Source organism: Microcaecilia unicolor, chromosome 9 (assembly GCF_901765095.1).
Source record: "Microcaecilia unicolor chromosome 9, aMicUni1.1, whole genome shotgun sequence".
Taxonomy (NCBI): domain Eukaryota; kingdom Metazoa; phylum Chordata; class Amphibia; order Gymnophiona; family Siphonopidae; genus Microcaecilia; species Microcaecilia unicolor.
The window spans coordinates 130,097,853-130,124,957 of record NC_044039.1 but is presented as its reverse complement, the minus strand read 5'-3'; the positions used below and the strand labels follow the sequence as shown (position 1 = coordinate 130,124,957).

The 27,105-nt window shown below is 41.3% G+C and overlaps 1 protein-coding gene across 1 annotated transcript in view; it reads left to right on the top strand.

Annotated features, from left to right (window-relative positions):
- The window catches only part of PACS2 (phosphofurin acidic cluster sorting protein 2), a 550,048-nt gene that overhangs the window by 246,795 nt on the left and 276,148 nt on the right, over window positions 1–27,105 (top strand). Inside the window, exons 4-6 of the mRNA XM_030213995.1 lie at window positions 7,717–7,842; window positions 19,469–19,631; window positions 23,069–23,142. Coding sequence (XP_030069855.1) covers window positions 7,717–7,842; window positions 19,469–19,631; window positions 23,069–23,142 — 363 coding nt within the window. The remainder of the gene's footprint in view (window positions 1–7,716; window positions 7,843–19,468; window positions 19,632–23,068; window positions 23,143–27,105) is intronic.

Here is a 27,105-nt window from a genome sequence, read left to right as displayed (position 1 = left end):
CCACTGAACTCCTGCCATCTGAAGTACTTGACCTGGAAGGTCATTTTCTTGGTGGCAGTTACTTCAGCTCGTAGAGTCAGTGAGCTTCAGGCCCTGGTAGCCCAGGCCCCTTACACCAAATTTCATCATAACAGAGTAGTCCTCCGCACTCACCCTAAGTTCTTGCCAAAGGTTGTGTCGGAGTTCCATCTGAACCAGTCAATTGTCTTGCCAACATTCTTTCCCCGTCCTCATTCCTGCCCTGCTGAACGTCAGCTGCACACATTGGACTGCAAGAGAGCATTGGCCTTCTATCTGGAGCGGACACAGCCCAACAGACAGTCCGCCCAATTGTTTGTTTCTTTTGATCCCAACAGGAGGGGAGTGGCTGTGGGGAAACGCACCATATCCAATTGGCTAGCAGATTGCATTTCCTTCACTTACGCCCAGGCTGGGCTGGCTCTTGAGGGTCATGTCACGGCTCATAATGTTAGAGCCATGGCAGCGTCGGTAGCCCACTTGAAGTCAGCCACTATTGAAGAGATTTGCAAAGCTGCGACGTGGTCATCTGTCCACACATTCACATCTCATTACTGCCTGCAGCAGGATACCCGACGCGACAGTCGGTTCGGGAAGTCAGTGCTTCAGAATCTGTTCGGGGTTTAGAATCCAACTCCACCCCCCTAGGCCCATGTTTGTTCTGTTCCAGGCTACACTCTCAGTTAGTTGGATAAGTTGTTAGGTCAATCTCAGTTATGTCCTCGCCGTTGCGAGGTCCAATTGACCATGTTTGTTGTTTTGAGTGAGCCTGGGGGCTAGGGATACCCCATCAGTGAGAACAAGCAGCCCGCTTGTCCTCGGAGAAAGCGAATGCTACATACCTGTAGAAGGTATTCTCCGAGGACAGCAGGCTGATTGTTCTCACAAACCCGCCCGCCTCCCCTTTGGAGTTGTGTCTTCTCTTGTCTTTGTCTTGCTACATATGGGACTGACGAACACGAGCCGGTTCGGGTGGGAAGACGGCCGCGCGAGGACTAGCAAAGGCCTTTGCTAGTGAAGTTTCCGATTGGAGGGGCTGCCGTGGACATCACCCATCAGTGAGAACAATCAGCCTGCTGTCCTCGGAGAATACCTTCTACAGGTATGTAGCATTCGCTTTAATCCCAGACTATAGAAAGTAAATCCTGAATCTCATCACGCTGTTTCTGAGGCAGTCTTTGGATGAGGTAGGGGCGGATTTCTTCTTAGACTCAACTATATCCACAGCGAGTCTCAGTCTCAGATATAGTTCAGGTCTATCTTCTGAAAGCAGGTGTCACAGTCATTCAGTGTTGCATCTCAGAACGGATGTAGCTGAACCCGAATGCATTTCCACCAGATATGTAGTTCACAAGGTTAGAACATCAGTCTCTAACCTTGCTTGTCTTCTTAGGTCATTCTTGTCAGTCCCAATTGTCTGATGGTCTCCGACTAACTGTCCTTCTTTAGTTCCACTTTCTTAATACCTCTCCTTCAGATGATCCTCCAGGACCAATCATAATCCTATCCAGCTATCTCCATGAGCATGAAGAGTCCTTTGTTCGTGACCCAGAAGTGGATACTTTCGGGTCTGCATATCTGTCTCCAACCAGGCTTACTGGTGCCATGGGTTTCAGTCCCCTTTCAGCTTCTCAGGGTGATAACAGGGTGGTTGTAACACAGAATGTCCTTGGCTGTGTCACGCCTGCCAGTGATTTTCCACAAGCTGAAAAGCTGGATCTTGCTGATACAGATGTGTTCAGGTCAGAGGTTGTAGAATCCATCTTGTAACAGGATGTCAGGCTTGTATGAACCAAGATCAGCTCAGATAAATACCCCTACAGACCACATGACCTTTCCATTCTGGCCATCCATACCGTCTCCCAGCTTCCACTGTCATCTCATCCTCTCTCCCAGAGATCCTCTGTGGTAGTCCCCCTTGTTTTCTTGATTTCATAGTCGTCATCTCATCTAATTCCATATTTATATTCCGCCAACTGCCTCTAAAAGTTCAAAGAAAGTATTTAACATTGGACATTCCCAAATAATTACAGTTAAAAATAAATTATCCAACTACTAGCCGTAACATTTTTAAAATAAAAAAGTGTTAAGAGAGAAAAAGAAAATAGGATTGTAAAGATTTCAATTCAGTTGCTAAGGAATTTCAAATTGTGACAGCTTGGAAATTCAAAGAACTCTCAAAAATTCTTTTATAATGTATTTGTTTAGTCAAAGGAAAATACATTTAAAACGTCTCCTTAGATTGAAGTAATCTGGTCTGTTTTGGAACTGAAAAGAGCTCTACCAAATATTCCAGAGTAACACTTTCAAAAAATTGAAAAATAATACAATCTAATTTAAATTTTTGCATGAACTGGGAGCTAGTGACGCCTGGTCAACAATGGTGATGCACTATCATATTTCTTCATACCAAAAATTAATTTTGCTGCTGTATACTACAGAAATTTTGAGTTTTGATCTGTAACTGATATACCAGAATATTACTACTACTACTTATAATTTCTATAGCGCTACTAGATGTATGCAGCGCTGTACACTTGAACATGAAGAGACAGTCCTTGCTCAGCAAAGCTTACAATCTAATTAGGACAGACAAAACAGGACAAATAAGAGATAAGGGAATTACTAAGGTGGAAATGATAAAATAAGGGTACTGAACAAGTGAGTAAGGGTTAGGAGATAAAAGCAGCATCAAAAAGGTGGGCTTTTAGCCTAGATTTGAAGATGGCCAGAGATAGAGCTTGACATACCAGCTCAGGAAGTCTATTCCAGGAATATGGTACAGCAAGATAAAAAGAACAGAGTCTGGAGTTAGCGATGGAGGAGGAGGGTGCAGATAAGAGAGGTTTACCCAGTGAACGGAGTTCCCGGGGAGGAATGTAAGGAGAGATGAGAGTGGAGAGGTACTGAGGAGCTGCAGAGTGAATGCATTTATAGGTCAATAAGAGGTGTTTGAACTGTATGCGGAAACGGATAGGGAGCCAGTGAAGTGACTTGAGGAGAGGGCTAATATGAGCATAGCGACATTGGCAGAATATAAGTCGAGCAGCAGAATTTTGAACAGATTGAAGAGGAGAGCAATGGCTGTGGGAGACCTGTGAGAAGCAAATTGCAATAGTCAAAGTGAGAGGTTGTAAGAGTGTGGATAAGGGTTCTGGTAGTGTGCTCAGAAAGGAAAGAGGGAATTTTGGTGATATTATAGAGAAAGAAACGACAGGTTTTAGCAGTCTGCTGAATATGTGCAGAGAAGGAGAGGGAGAAGTCGAAGATGACCCCAGGGTTACGAGCTGATGAGACAGGGAGGATAAGGATAAGAGTGTTATCCACAGAAATAGAGAATGGGGGAAGAGGAGAGATTGGTTTAGGGGGAAAGATTAGAAGCTCAGTCTTGGTCATGTTTAGTTTCAGATAGCAGTGAGACATCCAGGCAGCAATGTCAGACAGGCAGGCTGATACTTTGGCCATGATTCCTGCTGAGATTTCTGGTGTGGAGAGGTAGATCTGGGAGTCATCAGCGTAAAGGTGGTACTGAAAACCATGGGATGAGATCAGAGTACCAAGGGAAGAAGTATAGATGGAGAAAAGAAGAGGTCCCAGGGACAGATCCCTGAGGTACACCAACTGACAGTGGGATAGAAGTGGAGGAGGATCCACCAGAGTATACACTTTAAAAGTATGATGGGAGAGATAAGAAGAAAACCAGGAAAGAAAAGAGCCCTGAAATCCAAGTGAGGACAGCATATCAAGAAGTAGTTGGTGATCAAAAGCAGCAGATAGATCGAGAAAGATGAGGATCTGGCCAGTTGTTGAGATGTGATAAAATAGAAGCCTGTACCAATAGTTGAAAATGTTCTTTAGGAACTATTGAACGGATTTTGCGAAGTTGACACAACTTAAAAAAAAAAAAACTTGAACAACTGAATTAACCTTTGTTTCAAAAGATAAAGAGTCTGAAATTAATACCAAGAACCTTAGAAGATCTCTCTACAGATAGATAAACATCTAGTAAATGAATGAAGTCAGGAATAATCTTACAGGAAGTTAACCACAGTAATTTAGTTTTATCAGCATTCAAACTTAAACCATGATGATCACTCCAGTTCTTTACTCTGATAATATACTTATTAATTAAAGCAGTGGCATCAGGTAAATTATCTGGACCTGGGAGAAATAACAACATATCATCAGCATACAAATAATAACTTGTCGCTGAGTCTGAAAAATCAAACCCAAATGAGGACATATAGATGTTAAAAAGAATTGGTGAGAGAGATGAACCCTGTGCTACTCCACAGTTTGATTCTAACTTGAACAACAGTCACTCATTTTCAACCTGTAACACCGGTTACAAAAGAAATTCCGTAAACCAATTCATTACCTTGTCGGTAATACCTAAACAGCTCAACTTAAATAATAGTATGCCATGAACAACAGTGTCAAGTGCTGCAGTGAGATCATCAAACCATAATAAAACCAGCTGTAAACCCTGAGCTAAAAGAAATTTTGCATTCTAAACTAAGGTGATCAAGAAAGATTCTGTGCTATGACAGGACCTTAAGCAAAATTGCATTTTACTTAAACAATTATGGTCATCCAGAAATTGAGACATCAATTTTGCCCAATAGTCTCCAACAGTTTGGCCAGTAAATATATTCTGGCTATGGGCCTGTAATTGTTAGGAAGATGTAAATCGTTGTCATTGTTTTTAAGTATTGGGATTTTATTTGTAGGTATTGGTATTAAACATTATCTAGGGATGGGGGAAATTTAGCAATGGCAGTTTGCTTGTGATGAGGTGCTTGGAAATGGGGGTGGGGGGCACAAGTACCAAAGTACCAGGGCAGTATTTTCTCCTATAAGTTTCATGTCAGATGGCTTGTGTTACACATAGCTTTTTGGAACCAGTTAGAACTAAAGGAATGACCTAGACTAGGGTTTCTGGACTATAGGCAAATGAACAAGCAAAAATGTCCCTACAGATTGATGATTGAGAATGTGTTAAGTGGGACTGAGCATAGGTTTGAATTGACCACAGAACTCACATATGTTTGTTTATTTGGTGTCATATGGAAAGTTATATGATGTGACAAGAGCATTTATGTATAGCCCCTTGAAAGAGTGGGCACTTCAGATTAATTGCTCATGGACCTTGGTGGTCCTCACTGAAACTCTTCCATATTTTCACTATTTATTTCAGACTAGTAAAAAAGGCCCGTTTCTGTAGGCAAGGAAACGGGCCTTAGGCAGGCAATTCCCCCCCCCCCCCCGTGCTACGGCCCCCTCGAACCCCCCCTTCCGCGAACCTGTCGTTCCTCCCCCCCCCCGTGCCAGCGAAAACTGCCGCCACCACCGCCGCCGTTGTTGTGCTACCTTCCCTTCCCGTAGGTTCTTCAATCTTCTTCTTAGAAAGTTTAACTCCGTGCGTCTGACGTCAGACGCACGGAGTTAAACTTTCTAAGAAGATGATTGAAGAACCTACGGGAAGGGAAGGTAGCACAACAACGGCGGTGGCGGCAGTTTTCGGCGTTCCGGGGGTGGGGGGATCGACAGGTTTGCGGGAGGGGTGGGTTTCGAGGGGGCCATAGTGCGGGGGGGGGGGTGTGACAGCTGATTCCGAGGCAGTAGGAGGAGTAGGGAAACACGCATACCCTTGCCTTGGAATCAGCTGTGTTGACGTCAGTGACGTCCGTGCGTGTCTGCCTCGCAGACCACTTGCAGCCAGGGATCCACGGTCCCAAGCATAGAACGTTGGAGGTGAGAATTATTATATAGGATTTGAGTCCTGTGCTCTTTTCCCTCTATTACATAGGGTGGGTTATTCTTGATATATTAATAGAATGATGAACAGTTGATATCTTACAGATCTACTGAACTGCAAGAACTTAGTTTTATTGGCATTTAGCTTCAATAAATGAATGGAAGCCCAACTTTTAATCAATCAATAAATGAATGGAAGCCCAAAAAGAGAAATGCTCCCCATTCTTCAGAATACAATTTTGATTTGCAAAAGAAGTTGCTAAACCAATTAAGAACCAGACCCAATATTCCTATTTTGCTTAATTTTTCTAACAGTAGAGAGCTATTGGCCTGAAATGAATGGGTTTTCTCAAGTCCAAACCTTCTGATTTGGGAATAGGCAAATCTATAGCTTACATAGATGACTAAGGCTTAGGATGTAATTCACAAACACAACAATCCAATTTAAAATTTCTAGAGGGGATTATCCAATTAAAAAAAAAAAAGCGGAACAGTGATCTAAGATGTAATGACATAAAGAAAGCTTGTGTAACAAAAGTTTTATATCTTCTATAACCAAACTGAATGCTGACAGCTTGAATATCACTATCAATGTCGATTAATAGTAATTGAAGCTGGTTAGGTAAAATTTGTTGACTGATTGAATTGACCTTTTGTGAACAATAATAATTAGCAAGCTCCTGTACATTAGGTTGTAAGGCCTAGTTGAGGTGCCCTGTACAGGTGGTACAGTAAGTTTTAACAATTCAAAATAAGACTTTCTGATCAGGTTCTATGGTACTATACACAAATTCACATATGAGACTAGATTCTATATATCATGCATAAAAAAGTTACGCCGAAACAAAATACGCCTAGGCATATTCTGTAAAGTACACTTAAATTTCCATGCAGTTTATAGAATATGCCAAGCGCCCATCTACGCAACTAAATGTAGTTGTGGGCACTTACATAAATGTCAGTGCATAAATTTAGTGCAGACTGGTTGTATTCTATAACAACACACACGGATTTTAGAGATACTCATGCCCTGCCCATTTCATGCTCATGGTCACACCCCTTTTCATCTATGTGACATAGAATACACTTAATTCAAAAAAGGGGTGGAAGGAAACAAGTTCCAAGAGTCACAGAAATACAATCTACACAGTTTATTCATCAAAAGCAACCAAAAAAGCCACAAAGTAGTGAAGATGTAGCCCAAAAAGACCCTACACACTGTTCAGATCTGAAGTTTTTCAGATATTTTCATTTCTCCACTCCAGAAGTTGTGTCGTTTTTTTTGTAACCCAGTTGACCCAAAGGAAGGCTAAGTGCTGAAAAACATGGCCTGTGCAGGGTCTTTTTGGGCTACCTCTTAACCATTTTGTGGCTTTTTTGGTTGCTTTTGATGAATAAACTTTGTTTGGATTGTATTCCTGTGAGTTTTGGAACTTGTTTCCTTTGTGGAAGTTGATTGGCCCTACCTGTTTGTACCCAAAGAATACATTTAGACAGTTCTGTGTGTAAATTCTAATTAATGTCAATTGCTTAAGTGGCAATTATCTGTGGTGACTGGCTTGTTAACTAATTAAGTTGCACACACAAATCCAGAATACGACTGGATTTGTGCATGCAACTTACGTTTCACTATATAGAATCCAGGGGATGATGCTCTTATTAGTAGCGTTTCTGCTTAAAGCTATCGGGCATATGCAGTACTTCAGAGACACATATAATTTGATAGTCCCTGCTGCATGGATTTTATATTCTAGTCAAGATAGACAAGATGCACAAAAAGAGCCAAATAAGAACTTTGAACTAAGTCAGCGAGGTACCTGCTCTTCAAGAATCACTTAAATTAATTAAAGTTGAAAGCAGAACCAGGGGAGGGTGAATGAGTGAAGGGATGTCAGGTAAGATAATTTAAGTTATACATAAATTTGTTGTGTTTGAATATAGTATCCACATTTCTTGAAAAGAGAAGGCAACAAACTTCAGATCATGCTGCAGAGGAGGAAACGTTACAAAAATCGAACAATTTTGGGCTACAAGACATTGGCTGTGGGATCTATCAACATGGCTGAGGTAGGCCAGCTTATTTATTTGTTTGTATAACACTTAAAGCATTGTTGGATAGGCTTCAAAATGAATTGTTCAATTTACTTTATGTTGAGACAGGAACTACATTTTTACAATATTTTAAAGATGATGTATATGTGTTTTTTTTTAAATATACATTTTGTAATCTGTACAGAAGATACCAATTATCAGGGAGGGTAGGGATTTAGCTGTTCTTTGCTATGTAAATAGGGTTGGGCGGGGGGTAGTTGATAGGGTTGTTATCACAAATTCTACCGATGCTGCTGTTTGTTTGATGCTGTGACTGTTTCATGTTTTCCTTAATATCATCAATACTAGCAGTTTGGGTTTGTAATGGGGGGGGGGGGGGGAGGTTGTAATGGGGGGTAGGGTGAGGTGGAATGAAGTTAGATGAGTAACTGGCAGTCATATGTTTTATCGTAGGGGGCTATAAGAACCAACGCTTCCTACTTTCTTTTGATCCTTTTATGTATACCAGTCAAGAAGTAATAATCATTTTGTACATATGATCTTTTATGCTTGTGTGGCTGTCATTGTTTTACTTAATTCAATAAAAAGATTGAACATATATATTTGACAGCATAGGAGACAGCTTTTTAAAATGATTGGGGGTGCTCAACTCCAGCACAAATGACCAAGTCCATATAAACGAAATTAGAGCATGTTGTGTTGTGAAGACATCTAGTCGGGCTGTCTTTAAATGAAGAGCACAGGTGGTGAACACACAAGGCAAACTTGTGGGTAAAAGAAATGCTAGGGGTAGCACTGCACGTCTCATCAGTTTCTCTTCCTCCCCAAATCCAACTCACCACAGTTTTCCATCCTACTCCCAGTCCATTCATCTACACCACACTAATGCTATGCTTTCCAGTCCACCCTGGTCCATCTATATAACCCATATTATCCCCCTCTCAGCTAGTCCTCAATAGTCCCTCTTCCCTACCTAACCTGTGCACAGCATACACTTTCTTTTCTCTCAGACCATCCTCAATTCTTTCTCAGTCCCTTCCTGCCTTAATGTTTACTTCCTCCTCTCATCATCTTATGTTTTTCCCTCATTTATTTCTCCCAATGCAGTTTGACTTTTGTTTTGGGGTAAGATGCTTAATACCCCCCTCCCCAATGCCAACACCACTCCCCCATTCTATAGTTCTCTACTTCTGGCCTGACCTGCCTTGCCCCCTACTAACTCTTTCCCCCTCATTAGGTTCCCTATCACTCTACCTTGGTCAGTGCCCCTCCCCTGCAGGCTAGTCTCCCTCATACTTCCTAAGCAGGTTCATTGCACATTTTAAATATTTTATCCTCATGCTTCCTGGAAGCTCAGCAATCAGTTGCTCAGCAGCCCCTAGGGCCACATTTGCATGTGATGCTTCCTGCCCTCAGACTGAAAATTCCAAAGATCAAATGCTGATCAGGAAATCAGTGAACCTAAATGCATGTATTCGTGTCTACCCTCTGTGTGTCAGTCCACCTGTTAAAGCTCTAGTGGTCACAGAATAAGTTGTTAGCTTGGGGAATTGAGTTAGCACTGACTCTAGTGCCTTCTTCAAAAATGGAAATTGGCACCTCATTTGGTGATAACAGCTTTGGCACAACGCCCCCTCCTTTATTAGTCGTGATTCTGGTACAACATTTCTCTTACTCTCTTGTTCTACCAAACATCCCCTTCTTTCTCCTCCATTCTCTTCCCAGCATCATTATCCCCCTATCCCCCTATTCCCTGGAAGGACATTGGGGTGGCACACCACTATAGCAGTACCCCCTCATTTGTGGTGCCCTGCACAGCTACATAGGTCACAAACCCTAAAAGCTAGCCTGCAGAAGAGCTGTGCTGGGAGTGAGAATGGAAAGCCAGGTTTAGTAGCTGACACTAGAGGGAAACCAAACCAAGAACCCTTTATCCCTTTCCAAACTCCACCCATCTCTTTTGTAACCTCTTCTTGCTGCTGCCATGCTATTTCTTTCGGAAGGTACATCCTAATGAGCCCACTTAGTCCAACACCATTGTCTCCCATAAGATGTAACAAGACAGTTTTATTTTTGTGAAAAAAGGGAGTACACTCTATTCCCCTTTCAATTTGAGACTCTGAGGCTTTGCATTTCAGAGCTGCCAAAGAGAAGCAATTTTAAAGATATTTGTCAGACTATGGCATCAAATACTGGCACAGTCCCTTCCTGCTCCCCCTTGTTCGTCCAGTAAAATAACATATTAATTCTGGTGACTATAGGGCAGGATGAGAAGAGCAAAATCTATTGCCTACCCTTGATCCAGCCTGGCTGGCACAGAAATCTTTACTAAAAGCTTAATTTTCTAACCTTTGTGTCTGTAGTTTAACTTCAGTCCTCTGTCTCTACTTGTTCTTGGTTTTCTCTCTGATCTCACATTCCTTCTATTAAGGATTCTCTTCCAGTCTTCTTCCTATGTCATTTATCATTTTTATTTCCTCTATGTATATTTATCTCGCCATGGTTTCTCTCTACAGCTTCTATCATCTCACTTTCTTCTAGTCTCCCACCTCCTTTTTTCACCCTTTTCTCACCTTCATGTCTCTTCTCTCCACCATGACCCCTCTTTCTCTCACTCACTTTTTTCCCAGTCTCGCACAGCTACTGTCCATCTCTTTCAGCTCTTCTTCTGTCTGCAGCTTGTGTCCTCTCTCTCAAATCATGTCTTCTCCTACCATCAACCTTCCCCCACACAGCCCATGCTTCCTCTGAGTTCCTCTGACCCTCATAGCCTATATCTACTCCTGACCCACAGCTCCAATGTCAGTCCCAGTCCCCATCACCTGGCCTCTTCCCTTTACAGCTCCTTTCTGCCTCTTCCAGCCACTGGTGTAGCCAGACAGTCAGTTTTGGGTTGGCCTGAGCCCAAAGTGGGTGGGCACAATGTTTTCTCTGCCCTGTCCTACCCCACCTCAAAATATAAATACTTTAGCTAATGGAGAAATGTACTAAGACCAAGACTACAAAGCTAAGTTTGAATTTATACCGAGTTAGAGAGTTTGAAATATAGAAATGAATTATTAAGAGACCCAGGAGGTTTTTTGCCGATGATGAGGAAGTCCAACTCATTGAAAACTGTTTGTTGAGTCCAGGAGTTTGCTCGAGGCTTTTCCCTCCTCATACAAAAAAGTGTGCATACGAAATTTATTTAGAACCTTGTTTAGATTTAAGTGTGGATGTAATCACTAAGAAGGCTCAGTCCCCCACTGAATTCCAAACATTTGCCAAGCCAGGTCAGAAACCCAAATTGTGGCAACACTCCATACTACAAATCCCAGGGCAAGCAGTTGCTTCCTATGTCTGTCTCAATAGCAGATTATGGACTTTTCCTGCAGGAATTTCTTCAAACCTTTTTTAAACCCAGGTACGTTAACTGCTGTTACCACATCCTCCGCAAAAAAGTTCCAGAGCTTGACTATTCGTTGAGTGAAAAAATATGTCCGATTTGTTTTAAAAGTATTTCCATATAACTTCCTCAAGTGTCCCCTAGTCTTTGTACTTTTGGAATGAGTAAAAAATTGATTTACTTCTACTCGTTCTACACCACTCAGGATTTTGTAGACCTCAATCATATCTCCCCCTCAGCCGTCTCTTTTCCAAGCTGAAGAGCCCTAACCTCTTTAGCCTTTCCTCATACGAGAGGAGTTCCATCCCTGTTATCATTTGTCACTCTTCTTTGAACATTTTCTAATTCTGGGATATCTTTTTTAAGATACGGGGACCAGAACTGAATGCAATACTCAGTGCGGTCGCACCATGGAGCGATACAAAGGCATTATAGTATTTTTGGTCTTATTCACCATCCCTTTCCTAATAATTCCTAGCATCCTGTTTGCTTTATTGGCTGCCACCGCACACTAATCAGAAGATTTCAGCATATTATCTACAACACCACCCAGATCTTTTTCTTGAATGCTGATCCCCAAGGTGGACCCTAACATCAACTAATATGATTCAGACTATTCTTTCCAATGTGCATCACCTTGCATTTGTCCACATTAAATTTCATCTTCCATTTGGATGCCCAGCCTTCCAATTTCCTAAGGTCTTTCTACAATATTTCACATTCCGCAAGTGTTTTAACAACCCTGAATAGTTTTGTATCATTTGCAAATTTGATCACCTCACTAGTTCTGATTTCCATACCATTTATAAATATGTTAAATAGTACCGGTCCAGTACAGACCCCTGTAGCCCTCCACGGTTCACCCTCCTTTATTGAGAGAAATGACCATTTAACCCTACCCTCTATTTTCTGTCTGATAATCAATTCCTAATCCACACCAGAACCTTGCCTCTTATCCCATTACTGTTTTTAGTTTTCTCAGGAGTCTCTCATGAGGAACTTTATCAAAAGCTTTCTGAAAATCTAGATACACTACATCAACCGGCTCATGTTTATCCACATGTTTATTCACGCCTTCAAAGAAATGAAGCAAATTGTCTTCTTGGTACAGTTCACTACTTAAGCTTTACTGCAGCCAAGCTGGACTTTTTCTGTCCAAAATTTTAATGAAAATAGTAAAGGCCTTATCTCTGGGTACGTAGAGGCTTCTAGCAGAACAGGTGACTTCAATGTATTCTGCAATCTGAGTGTATCAAGGGAGGTCATGGCTCATCTTGTACACCAGATTCTGCAAGATCTTCAAATAAACGTTTGGAAAATAATGAAAAAAGTGATCTCCAGGTGACTAGATACCAAATACAGAATGCACTTTGCACTAGACCATGAATATCTTCAGCTTTCACATCACTCTGTAGTCTGTTGTGTCCAATAAAAGATCCAGAATTGACAAAAAGAACTGTGCACCCCCAGAAAAAGATCACAGAATCTTAGGTAGAGTGGGAAATGACAGCCCAGTAGTGAAATGTTGATTGCGTTTTTTTCGGTTTAATTTGTTTCACCAATGGGAAATTTAGGGTCAGATAAGGCTATTTAAGCACTTCATAGAGAGAGAATGTTTTAGTAAGTGTTCCATGTAATCCAATGCTAACCCATATTATTATTATTATTTGTTACATTTGTATCCCACATTTTCCCACCTTTTGCAGGCTCAATGTGGCTTACATATAACCGTTAATGGCGTTACGGTTACGGTTTGAACAAATACATAGTATGAATAAATACAAAGTGATATTGTGTTATAATGAGATATATGTATGGTAGGAAACATTTGGGCGGGAACTTAGAGAGGGAAAGGGGGAAGAAGAGGCAGGTAATGTCCGTTACTGTCTTTGGTAATATTGTGTCGCAAGTGACCGGTATTTTTATGTTGGGTCAGTGGGGTATGCTCTAATGAACAAATCTGTCTTTAGTGCTTTCTGAAAATTTAGGTGGTCGGAGCGTGGTTTTTACTTCTTTTAGCAATGAGTTCCATAGTTGTGCGCTTAGGTAGGAAAAGCTGGTTGCATAGGTGGATTTGTATTTGAGTCCTTTGCTGCTTGTGAAGTGGAGGTTTAGATATGATCGTGCAGATTTTGTGGTGTTTCTGGTTGGCAGGTCAGTGAGGTCTGTCATTTATCCTGGTGCCTCGCCGTAAATAATTTTGTGAACAGTCGTGCAGATTTTGAAGGTGATGCGTTCTTTGATTGGTAGTTTTTCTCTGAGTGGTTTGGCACTGTCAAAACGTGTTTTTCCAAATGCCTGGCTGCTGTATTTTGGGTGGTCTGAAGTTTCTTTATGATTTGATCCTTGCGTGCCGCATAGATTCCATTACAGTAATCTGCGTGGGTTAATACCATGGATTGAACCAGGTTACGAAATATTTCCCTCGGGAAGAATGGTTTTATGTGTTTGAGTTTCCACATTGAGAAAAACATTTTCTTTATGGTGGCTTTCGCTTGGGTATCTAGTGATATGTTACGGTCGATTATTACTTCGAGAATTTTCAGGCTGTCAGAGACAGGGAGGGGTGTATCCTGGGGTGTTAATATTTGTGGGTTTGTGTGTATTTTATTGGGATGAGATGATGAGACAGTTTGTTTTTCTGCATTGAGTTTTAGTTGGAATGCATTTGCCCATGAGTTCATGATGTTTAAGCTTAGTTTGATTTTGTTGGTGATTTCCGCCAGATCATGTTTGTATGGGATGTATAATGTAACGTCATCAGCGTAGATAAATGGGTTGAGGCCTTGGGTGGATAGGGTCTTGGCTAGTGGGGTCGTCATGAGGTTGAAGAGGATCGGTGATAGTGGTAAACCCTGCGGTACTCCGCATCCTGGTTTCCACGGTGACGATATGTTTGATTTTGAATTCACTTGATAAGTTCTTGTGGTTAGAAAGCCCTTAATCCAATTCAGAGTGCCCCCACTGATTCCAAAGTATTCTAGAAGTCTTAGCAATATGTTATGGTTGACCATGACGAATGTACACTACCACAGGAACATATATAATTCAGAAAACAAATGTACATAATTTAAATACTCAGTGTGGTTCCATTGGAAGGCAATGTTAATTGCCCCTTTAATGCTCATTGTAACATCTCTTATTTTTATACCCCACATTTAGCTAATTTGATTGGGTACTAGCAATATATAAGAATTGTAATTGTATAAGTAAGGTTTTCCAAAGCACAATGCTAGCTGAATATAGTGGCTTATCATTTGCAAATGCTCCATTATCACTTGGTGTACAGCAGGCCATCAAACCAAGTATTCCCAGGAGCAAAAATGTGCCTATCATCTACTTAAGTCTACGTATGATGCGTGCAATACATCATCCATCATATGCAGTGGCTATTGGGGCTACAGGCGTTGTTACTAGAGACTTGCATGGGAACGGGGTTCGTGGGAATCTAGCGGAACCCGCGGGAACGGAAGCAGTTCTGCAGGGTTCCCGTGGGGATGGAAGCCGTTCCTGCGGGGTGCCCGTGGGGACAGAAACAATTCCTGCGGGGTTCCTGTGGTAGTGTATGCTGCACTTGTGCCAGTCTCTCACTTACCTAGTACCTTTGAGTGCTGTCTCTTCCTCCTTCTTGCTTTAACAGCACAGATGCGGAAAGTCTCCATTAAAGAGGTGGTAGAGACGCAAATGGTAATGGAATTCAAAAAGGCATGGGATGAAAACATAGGATCTCTAATTAGAAAATGGAAGTTATAAAAAACCTAAACTTAAATAGCATGTATGTGGATGTGTCAAGTGACGATTAGATGTTGACTCCGGCTCTGATGAACTAGGGCTGATACCAGGCAGACTTCTATGGTCTGTGTCTCATATATGGCAATCTGGTTTAAGATGGCCTGGAAAGGGCTTAGACAACAACTTTAGTGGCTGGAACATGAGGACAGTGCTGGGCAGACTTACAGTCTGTTTCCCGCAAATGAGAACACAAAATAGACTGGAGTGGGCTTCGATGACAGCTCCAGCAGTTGGAACATAAGGATAGGGCTGGGTGGACTTCTTTGGTCTATGTCCCAGAAACACCAAAGAGAGACAATAATCAAGTATATACATCACGTTCATTGTTGATTTAGTTATGAATTGATAATGAGCGTGACTATTGGGCAGACTGGACAGTTCAGGTTTTTATCTTCTTTCACTTACTATGTTACTATTAATCCTCTTTGCTTCCAGGCTGATGCACAGATCTTAGCTCTGACACAAGCACAAGCATCAGATGTCACCTGACCTGCTGGTGCGTACATGTGGTGACCTCTCAGCACACAGTGCCAGTGAATGAGAGACAAGTCTTAAATGTGCGCACCAGAATGTTCCAAGTTCTGTTCTTTCCTTTCCTGTGGTGCTGTGGTTTGAACCCAGAGAGAGACAGAGAGCCCATCGGAATATTTTTTTTAATGTACCATTAAATTCTTGTGGGGATGGGTGGTTTCAAGTTAAATTCTTGTGGGGATGGGTAAGATTCCAGTGGGGACGGGTAGAGATGGGTAAGATTTCTGTCTCCATGCGTCTGTCTAGTTGGGACTGCACAAAAACCTGCACAATCAATAAACGGATTGACCCATGTCTTTTGACAATAAGATCTAAGTTAGTTTCACAAATAAAGGACAATTGTTCCTTGATGCATAAGCTCTGCATACTATTGATTGTTCATCATTCATAGTACTGCAGGAGTCAAAATTTGTTACAAAAAGACAGTTCTTCCAACAGTTCCACCCATGGAGGCATTACCTGCCTATGCTAGGTCGTCCTCTCAGCGTCAACCTATGTAAGCATACCCACAGTGTCAAAGACCACAAGGAGGAAAACAGCAGCCAGCCTAAACAATGGCTGCTCTTAAGCTCAACCCTATGTTTTGACTACATACCAATGGAAGGTAGGCTTCAGTTCTTTAGGGAAGCTTGTCATTTCATAACCACCAACTAATGGGTTTTACAGATTGTAGACTAGGGATACAGAGTTAGATTTCTCACAGTTTCCCCTGTCTAGAGGTCAGACCTCCAGTTTGCCATCTCAACACATCTATCTCCTAGGCACAGCATTAAAAATGCTAATGCCAAACCAGGCAGTTGAGCCTTTTCCTTCCTCACAGTGAGGCCAAGGATTCCACTTCAGTGTCTTCCTGATCCCCAAATTATGGGAGGGATGCAATCTGTGCTAGACTTCTGAGATCTCAGTCTCTCTGTCAACATACAGAAGTTCAAGGTGAACTCCCTGGCTACAGTCCTGCTGCTTATTGACTAAGGCAATTGCCTTGGCTCCCTAGATCTATATCCACATCACCATACACCCCTAGCATTGATAATTTTTCCATTGCACTTTTTCAAACCCCATTACTAGTATCATATACTATCTTTTGGATTTTCCTCTGCATCTCTAGTCTTCACCAAATACCTAGAAATAGTCGCTGCCCATCTTAACAAGAAGGGTCAATTTGTATATCCATACCTTAGTGTGTGGCTTGTCTTGGGCTCCAATCCAGTGAGAGGAATCAACACCCTGAAAGAGACTATTGTGTTTATCACTGAGCCGAGCTCCACCCTAAAGCCTACACAGCAAATGCCCATCAGAACACACTTACAGCAATGCACTTGCAGAGAGAGGGGATATAAAGTAGTTCTGAGCTGTTTGGATGTATTTGCATTGTCCATCAAACCATGGCTCACAATATTCTTCAACTACATGTGGTCTCATTTACAAGATACAAACTACCAAAAAAGTGGAAAAGATAGCAAATATAGAAAATACAAAAATTGCCTGTAATAGGTTATTTGTGCTTGATATGCCGTTCTAACTGACTACATAGAGCGGTGTACATATTACAAAACATTCAGGAAAAAGGAAAGGAACTCAATTTTTTAATAGGAAAATAGGCAATCACACTAAGAAAGACAAAGGGAAAAAAGGTGGAGAAAGGGACTGAGGGTGGGGAAATAAAAACATCATATAGAAGGAAGGGGAACAAAAAAGAGGGAGGGGAGGCTGGTGAACTCTATCTTTCTAGTACTCGAAAAGCCTGAATAAAAAGTCAAGTCTTGAGTTTAGATTTAAAACTTGAAGGGTTACTGTGGAGAGAAAGAGGAAGATTGTTCGACATGAGCCTAGTTGACTCTAAATATGCAAATTTGGGACATGGAAAGATTAGACAGTGATCATTAGCTGAACGGAGAACCCTTGTTGGAGAATAAAGAACTGTAATTCAGGAAAGGCAGTCAGGAAAACTTACATTGAAGGCCTTGAAAGTCAGTATTGCTATTTTGTGCATAATGCGTTGTTGGATTGGTAACCAATGGTACTGCTTTAGCAGAGGTGTAGTATGGTCATAACAATGGGCATGACAAAGTAAATGGATGACATTGTTTTGAAGAGTTTGTAATTTCTTTAATGCCATTTGAGTTAAGCCTTCGTAAATGAGATTATAGTAGTCCAGGTGAGATGGGAAAAAAGAGAGAACAAGAGCGTGAAACTAGAATTGAAAGTTGATGAATTGCCCATAATTGCCAAAACACTAGAAAGCTTGCTTTAGATAAGTGTGAAATTTGCAGTAGAAACGATAGGGAGGAATCGAAATAAACTCCTAAGTAGCAGAAACTAGGTACTGGGGTAATAGGAGTTCCAAAGAGATGAGTAGGAGAAGTCTTCTCAGTATTATCAAATTATGTTCTTTTAACCACATTGCAACTGGATCGAGACAGGTTGCAAAGGTCCAAATGACGGGGATAGTGGGGAGGTAGGAAAGAGCAAAAGAATATCATCTGCGTAAATATGGACTGAAATGCCAAAAAACTGAAGCAGAGTAGCAAGAAAACTTAAAAAGAGATTGACGAGAAGAAGCAAGAGGATTGATCCTTGGGGGACACCACAGTATAGTTCCTGTTTTTCAGAGATGGTATTAGATGAGTACCTGAAAAGACCAGTGAGAAAAAAAACAAAGTAAACCAGGATAGTACTGTTCCAGAAAGTCCCAAGGAAGCCAACATTGTTCTGGTAAAAGTGGAAGAGAAAAACCTCAGATGGCTCATTCAAAACAATTATCCCCTTCATCAAAAATAGGGATTTATTTACAAACTGAGCCTATATGCCATACGTTAAAAAAAAAAAAAAAACCTCCCCAACGTTACAACATGCAGCAACTTTCAACTCAAGAATACCTGGAAGTATTGTATTCTATAGTAAATTTTCAACATCAAGAATACTTCTTTCCCCTGGAAATATTACACTCTGCAGTAAATTTTCAACTCAAGAATACTTCTCTCCCCTGAAGCAGTGCCAAGCGAAAACAGAGGACACCCCTGTTGGGAGTATCAACCACAGGATATATTAGTTAGAGACTGTGGACTTTGTTGTTGGATAATTTAAGTGATTTATATATTTTTGAAAACTCTTGAAAATATATTTTTTTCTGTGCAAGTATTGCATGTTATAATGTTGGGGAGATGTTTTTTTTTTTTTTTTAACGTGTGTAGGTTCAATTTGTACATAAATCCCCATTTTGATGAAAGGGCCTAATTGTTTTGAATGAGCCATCTGAGGTTTTCCTCCCTCACTATCTTGCGGGTTGCTTCCTCCCTTACATACGTTTTGTAAGACAGGGTCTACAGGCGGTTTTTGGATTTCCCATTTACAAGATTTCCCTTTTGCACGTGGAATTCAGCTTGCTTGGTGTCAGATAGTGCTGTCCGGCACAGCTCTGATCAATGTGAATTACATTGTATCCTCCATTGCCACAGTTCCTGTACTGTGCTTGTCAAGGCTCCAGACGAAGGCATGCCAGCTGAAACCGGCCATGTCGTCTATCGACAATACACTTGCAGTACTTTGGAAGCAATAAAGACTTATTTATTTCATCTAGCTTTGATTTCCTTGTCTTTTGTCTCCTCTCTGTTACTGGCTCTGCCATTTTCATAATCATTTCTGAGACAGATTTACAATAAAGAATGGAAATGATCTACATAGAGCATTTCTAGTGCTTGTATTAATGTTGTCAGGTTAGTGATGCTGGACAGTTGGTATACCTGCTTTAAGAGCTGCAGTTGATAAATTGCTCTCCTGGAGGCTACAGCAACACTATTGACCTTGATGGAGGGCAGGTTTTTCAAAAGGATATGCAGTACTCAGCTACAGTTCAATGAAATAAACAACTGTTATAGCATAGGAGAAATACTTAATTTTGTTTGCTTTGTTTTTTTCCCACTATAAATGCAGGTAATGCAGCACCCAACTGAAGGTGGCCAGGTTCTAAGTTTGTTCAGTAATATTAAGGAAGCCTCTGCCAAAGTTGCAGAGATCTGGATTTTCTCCCTTTCCAGTCAACCAATAGACCATGAGGACAGCACCATGCAAGCCAGCCAGAAAATCAAATCCACAGGTCAGGCCATAACTTGTATAATTACATATATGTTTGTGTTGATTGAATGAGGAACAATAGACGTAGTGAGGGAGTGCAAGAGGTGGTAGAAAATCAATGGTTCAATTAGATCATTCCTACTGGAAGACATCTATGGACTTATTGGTCAGGGTTTGTATTTATTGTATTGTACTTCTGCACCTATCCTCTGCCTTTGATACAGTTAATTTGGAAACTTTATTGCCTCACATGAATGGATATTGCTGGTATGCTATAATTATTTCCTTTTTTCCTTTTTTTTTTGTGAAACTTAGATTTTTATTGAAATTATTGAAGTTATCAATACAAGTTAAACAGTAATAGTTGGTACTCCAAACAATGGAGGTTATTTAGTCAATTTCACAAGGAACATCAGTGCCAGATGTGGGATTTGAATGCTGGCTTCCCTGGTTCTCCTTTATCTGTTGTTCTCTACTTGAATTGGATACCTACCAATTTATTTAGCATTTTTATGTACTGCCAATATAGATATCTCAGTGTACAAATTAAAAGATGAAAAGAACAAATGGAGTGAACAACATAAAAAAACAAATTTAAATGGCCCAAAAAATGGCATATTTTACATTCAGGTATGAATAAGATACTGTCTTTGGAAGTACTTCAGGAGCCCTCAGGTAATCTATCCAGGTGTCTGGAGTCACATTATATAAAGTGGAATGCTTTGTTTTCTTAACACCCTTTGTAAGTGGCTTATTGAATAAGGCAAATATATTGAATAGCATATTATATTATTCTTTCACCCATGGTCTGTCCTTTGATGTGAGGAGCTGCTTTCACTCTTTTATGGCACTCATATGGGAAGAATTAATATGTGGGCTGTAATAAATGTGAAGGCAGATTTTAGATAGAAAATGGACAGGGCAATTCACACATCCAAGCCTGGATGTGGGGAATTCTCATAGTATTTTACAAGAGACTCTTCTAAAAGTAGAGCCTTTTGTAAAGCAGGTGGAGGTTTGCACTTTTTTTTTGGGAGGGGGGATATACAATTTCCCGTTCCTCCATATAAACATGGGAACAGCTTTCAAAACCATTGCTCCATCTGCAAAGGACCCTGATCAGTGTTGCCCCCTCCCCCTACACACACACATTCCCCCTTCCCCATGACAGTGTATCATTGGGTGATGCTTGTTTCTTTATGGGAGGTGAAGCTTCTCGAGGGTTATATGCAAGGAGGGATGCCTTGGGGGGTGCCTGCTATCCGGGGGGGGGGGGGGGGGGGGAAGAGAAGGTTGATTGGGGTGGGTCCTGCCATCCGGGTGTTAGACTGACATAAGTGGAGAGCTATGACCTTCTGGGTTGGGTAGGTTGAATCGAATGTCCGGGGGAGTGGGAGGAGACATTGGGATTTACAGCTGTCCCTACAGCAGGCACTTAGATGTGCCTCAGGACAGGTGTAAATTCCAAAACCTTTTTTTCCCATACAGTTAAAGATTCCCTATGTGAAATGGGAAATGCAAGTCTCAACATATAGACATATTAAGCTTCCCCATGTGTGAATGGTCCCTATTTTGAAATAGCATTTAAATATTGGAATGCCCTAAAATAAGGGACAAAATGTATGTGGGATCAAATTATATTACTTTGCAGATTTTAAATACCCATCAGATGGGCCATTAAACTAGTGAATTTGGCAGCTCATGCTCAGGGTCCTGATTGTGTACCACTACCTAAAGTCTAATAGCTCAGGTTTGGTTAGGCCAAAATAGATCAGCTGATTATAGTATGGGCAAGTAAATGCTTTCATGCAATTTCAGAGAACTTAAGATTCCTGAATTGATCTCATCCTTAAAGTAGAGAATTAGAACTATTGCAACAAACTTTAGAAATTTTCTGTGACTTTTATGAAAAGTGCCCAGAAGTTTCCAGTATTCCAGGAAGTCATGCAGGACTTTGTGACTCATTTTCAAAGCACTTAGGCTTACAAAGTTCCATAGGGTTAGTATGTAACTTTGTAAGTCTAACTGCTTTGAAAATAACACGTTAGTATTTGAACCTGTAAAAATATCCAGTGTCTTAAGATCAATAAAAATACTGCCAAATTTCTATATGGAAAAATGTTTCTTTTTATTCTTGATACACCGTTTTTGCTAACTAGCAGATCAAAGTGGTTTACAAACAAAATACTAGATTAAAGAAAGGAATGCCAATAATTTAAAATCATACCATATTAAAGAAAATGATTGGAAAATTTGCAGTGTTGGTTCTAATGATACAAATTGCCTCACTCCTCTTCTAGCATTATGTGTCCACCGAGCACTGTTAGGTGCTAAACCAAATGGTGCCTGGCCTTTTCCCCTGTTGTGGCTGCAGTGCCTACTTCCTCATTCCCTACTCTTGTGAGGAGGCCAGATTTACATTCCCCAAGTGCCAGCCAATTTAAAGAAAAAGAAAAGCAACAAGAAAAGTTTGCAAAATAAATTTCCAAGAAAACTGCCCTGCTACAAATAGAAAAAGGCATTTGATGCCCGCTCAGGAGAAGTTGGAGAATTATGTATATGCAAACCACAAGGGTGGAAGGGTTAAAGCATAAAGATGATCCAAAATGGTATTAGCAGTCCTTTTTATTGATGGATTGTACCAGTATGTCAGTGTGGGACTTAAACATACAACCCATCAATGAAAGAACTGTTAATACCATTTTGAATCATCTTGATGCTTTATTCCTTCCACCCTAGTGGTTTGCTTGTGTTGTTCTGTGGAAGTTTTTGGTTTTCTCTTTGCTTTGGATTATTTATATGACACTTTTTTTTTCTAGTTTTTCCTCTGTTCCTTCAGTTTCTCCTTCCTCCCACCCCCAATATCCCATAATCAAACATTTACCTTTTCATTAAAAATTAATCAAGTATGAATACATTCCTCCCCATCTTTCTTCTCAGTTTTTCATTTCTGGGGTTGATCGCCTGGAAGCAAAGTTTTGATAACTTAATGAAATGCAAGATTTCAAAGGGGAAAGGGAAGAAGGAACAATATCACCACCTAGTGGGTAAATCAAGGCACATAAAATAAAGCCAATTCAAGAATAGGCAACTCAACAGAACATTTAGGGCCCTGTTTACTAAGGCGTGCTATTGTTTTTAGCATGTGCTAAACACTAGACACCCATACCCATACATATATGGGTGTCGTGTTTAGCGAGCGCTAAAAATGTTAGCATGCCCTTGGCACAGTTTAATAAACAGAGCCCTTAAACTTGTATCATGTGAATATTCTTGATTCATTATAGGGATGCACTATTTCAAAACTTGAAACCACCAAAGAGATTTCTTCTGCTTTGTGTCATTTCCCATCCAAAATGATATAACTCAAACCAAGCACTCTTCAGCATTATCAAGCTACTTACCTGAAAAACTGAGGAGGAGTCTTCATAGCTTTGACCTTGTTTGCTGATTTTACAGATAATTATTCTGAGGAAGAGTATGAAAGTTTCTCTTCTGAGCAAGAAGCCAGTGATGATGCTGTTCAAGGCCAGGTATATGAGCATTTTAATTCACTTACCTTTCATGCCTATGCTGTGGACAGTGGAAAAAATATAAAATGCCTTTACCAGTCTATTAGCTGACTAGTGATTTCTGTTGAGCTATCATTGTGAAACAACTAGTAGTTATCAACAAATATTTTCTTTGAAGCAAGACAATGATGTAAATGAAAGTCAGTGGCGTACCGAGGGCGGGGTGGTAGGGGCAGACCGCCCCGGGTGCAAATCAATGGTGGAGTGTTCTGCTCTGTCAGTCAACGTCCGTCCCTGCTGTTGCCTTTGCCCTTCCCCTAACTAAACTTATCTATTTTACTGCACTGTCTTCATCTTCAGCAGTCCTGCTCACTACATCTCCTCCCAGCGCGGCTCCTCTCTCTCACCATTCTGAGATGTAACTCCCCTACCTCAATGCCTTCCTTACTGGCCTCTACCCCTGTGGCACCCTGTGTCAGTGCACGTGCGCCTTCCTGCCGCTGCATCTTCATGAGTGACATCTCTCTCCTCCGGGTGGCTGGCTCCGCTCCTCCTCTCTCCATCCCGTGCCGGCTCACGCGACTGCTGTCTTTAGTATGCAGCCGCACCACCAGGCCACCCAGCCTGCCTGCATCTTTCACTTCCAAACTGTTGCACTCGCATTCCACCCCCGTTGGGCCACTGGTAGCGTTGGCGGCGGCAGCAGCATGCAGCATCAAACAGTACCTCTTGGTGGGGAGGTATATTGGATCGCCGCCCATCATCACATCGTCGACCGGACCGACTCTGCCCCATGGTTGGTGCTGAGTGCCAACCCCCAGCCCCCCCCCTTCAGCATTCTGACTCGTTTGATTTTTGTTCCAGCCAGCTAGCAGACCCAGGTAATTAGGCCCTGCGCAGGTGCGATCTTAATTATTTATTCACTGTGCTGCCTTGGCACTTATTTTTTTACACATTTTATTGCATTTGCTTGCTGCTGCTGTGCTGCTGCTGCTACTAGTTTGGTAGGAGCAGCATGTGGGGGGGGGGGGGGTCATAAAGCATAAAAAGACTTAGGGGGGCCAAGAACACTGGATGGGAGAGAAAGAAGGCACACTGGATGGATGGAAGGGACAGACTAAGGACCAGAATGCGCTGATGGAAGGGACAGAAATTGCAGACCAGACGCTGGATGGAAAGAGGCATTGCTAAAAAATATTGTTTCATGGTGAGGGGGGTGTTAAAAAAGGTCAGTTCCGGGTTTCAAGTATGCTAGGTACGCCACTGATGAAAGTGCATTCCTTGAGGCTGGTTAATAATTGGGTTTATTTATCTCTCAAATGTTTGTACTGTCAATGCTTAGTAATAATAATTGGAATTATACCATGTTCTTCCTTTTTTTAGAGCATCATCAGTAATTTTTATGGACATTGATAATATGAAAAGAAAGAACTATGGGTGGGTGAGCTGTTTTGGATTATGTGTGAATTTAGAGAGAACTTGATATTCTGAGCTTAGCCTAGACAAGTTATAAATGAAGAATGGAAGAATAAATGAGGAAGAGAGTTTCAGGTATTTTTACATCTGAGGAGATAATTTTAGAAAGCCATTGACATACAAACAGGTTGATGTGCAGAAATGGTTTATTTTAGAGTTGGAATCGGTGGGTAAAGGTATGCACGTAGGTTTACCCCATCTGGACAGAGGCATTCCTGCCAACTGTGTCGTTTGTATCATGACACAGGTTGGCAGGAATGCCTCTGTCCAGATGGGGTAAACCTACGTGCATACCTTTACCCACAGATTCCAACTCTAAAATAAACCATTTCTGCACATCAACCTGTTTTGTATGTCAGTGGCTTTCTAAAATTATCTCCTCAGATGTAAAAATACCTGAAACTCTCTTCCTCATTTATTCTTCCATTCTCCATTTATAACCTGTCTAGTCTAAGCTCAGAATATCAAGTCCTCTCTAAATTCACACATAATCCAAAACAGCTCACCTACCCATAGTTGAAGAAGACGACCCAGGTTTCCCCGGGGGTTGGTAAGGGATTAGCGTTTATGTGGACACTTGATAAACTATACTGAAATAAGCTAGGAAATTTGAGAATACTAAACAGCAGGTTTAAATTTGCATGTGTACTCTTCATGGGCAATTTTCAAAGTCCACAATAGGATAAATGCATACCATATTTATTGGGCTATTAGAGTTAACCCTGGCAGCAGGGATGAGACAAACAGGTACTATGAACTAGCATCCAGTTTATTCTCTGCAGAGGGAGGTCCACTATTGCCTTTAATTCCCAAAGCCCAATAAGGAGAAGGTGTACATGGTAGGAAAATGTTGTAGATGGTACTTGCACAGTGCAGCAACATGTTTGACTCTCAGCATAGCCTTGCGTGGGTGACTCTTGCTGCTCAGCATATGCAGCGTTTGACACAGTGTGTCAGGATAGGAGAGTCCTAGCCTCTGGGAATTTGTAGTTTTTTGTCATAATGCAGCAGATGCAAGACTGTATAGATGACCTATAAGTGACTCGTCATTGAATCATTGAATAAACCTCTGTGCAGTTTGTAACCCAGTGCATCTTATAGTTTGATAAATATGTTAATTAATGTTAGAGGTGCAAACTGTGACAGTCAAGGGTTTATTATATATTCATCCTGTGATGTATATGCAGAGTTAGTGTTTTTCTCCTAGACAAATCAGTTTTACAAAGTGAATATTGACATCTTAATATGATGAAATGTCAAAGGTTTATAAAAAAAAAACATGGCAGTATTAGTAGAAAGATTTCACATGTGTTGGATCTTATCTTAGAGGTATATATAGAAATGGAAATGTGAATTATCAAAAATTGATCTCTACCACTTTCCATTCTGAAATCTCTTATTCAGCCTTCAAATTATTCTGCAAGATTTTTGCCTATTTGTTACTGCTTTCCATGTGGGTGCTCTCCTTTCCCTCTGGTGGCCAGAACTGGTGGCTGCTATGGACTGTTTTCTGCTGTCTTCCATGTTCCAGACTTAAGTGAGTCCGGTCCGGATTTTCCGGGTTGCCAGACTTGCTCTGCTGGTTTGTCCTTGAACAGCAACCTTACTTGGCTGATGATTACTGCAGCCGAGGGTCAGCTGCTGATGGGCTTATTAGTTTCTGTGAGCCTTGCTTGCCTTGCCTTGGTATCAAAGGTCGTCCATGAGTTCCTGCTGGTTTGTTGGAGTTCTTGCTCTGAAAGTTTCCTGTGTGTTGGACCCTGCCTGTTCCTGGACCTGGACTTTGCTTGCTTCCTGTGCCTTTGACCCTTTGCCTGGACCTGGACTTTGACTTTGCTTTCCGCCTGCCTAAAGACTCTGGTTAGTTTATGGATTACCCGTGTTTGCTGCCTGCCCCTTTGACCTTGCTGTGGTTCCTGCCTGTTGTGTTCAGCACTGCTTTCTGCTTGGGTGATTTGCCTGCCGCTGCCGCTCCTCGGCAGTGGCCCAAGGGCTCACAAACCTAGTTCCTGCTTTGAGAACGTGACACTATTCATACTGAGCACAGTGCTTGTTGCCATATTATTCTGATCAAGTAATTACCAAGGAGGTAGATAAATTTATTCTCCAAGGACAAGCAGGCTTGCTTCTTCTCACAAGTGTTAGATGCCATCCCACGTCACCTGGTTCGACAAAATTGCCAGAAGAAAAATCTAGAGCTTTCAGGAGCACGAGCCACGCTCTAGTTCGCATGCGCAATTGCCTTCCCACCAGCCGTATGAACACGCTGCTTCAGTTTTGTTTTTTATGCGTGAGAAGCAGCTGTCTTTTTCTGCTCACTTATCACACGCCTGGTAGAGTGATTTTTTTTGAGTGCCTTTCGGCGGTTTTCGTAACTGCTTGCCACGCCTTCTTTTCATTGTGTTTATATGTATATACATTGTGTTTATATGTGTATATCTATCTATCTATCTATCTATATATATATATCTATATATCTATATATATATATATATAGTGAAACATTCG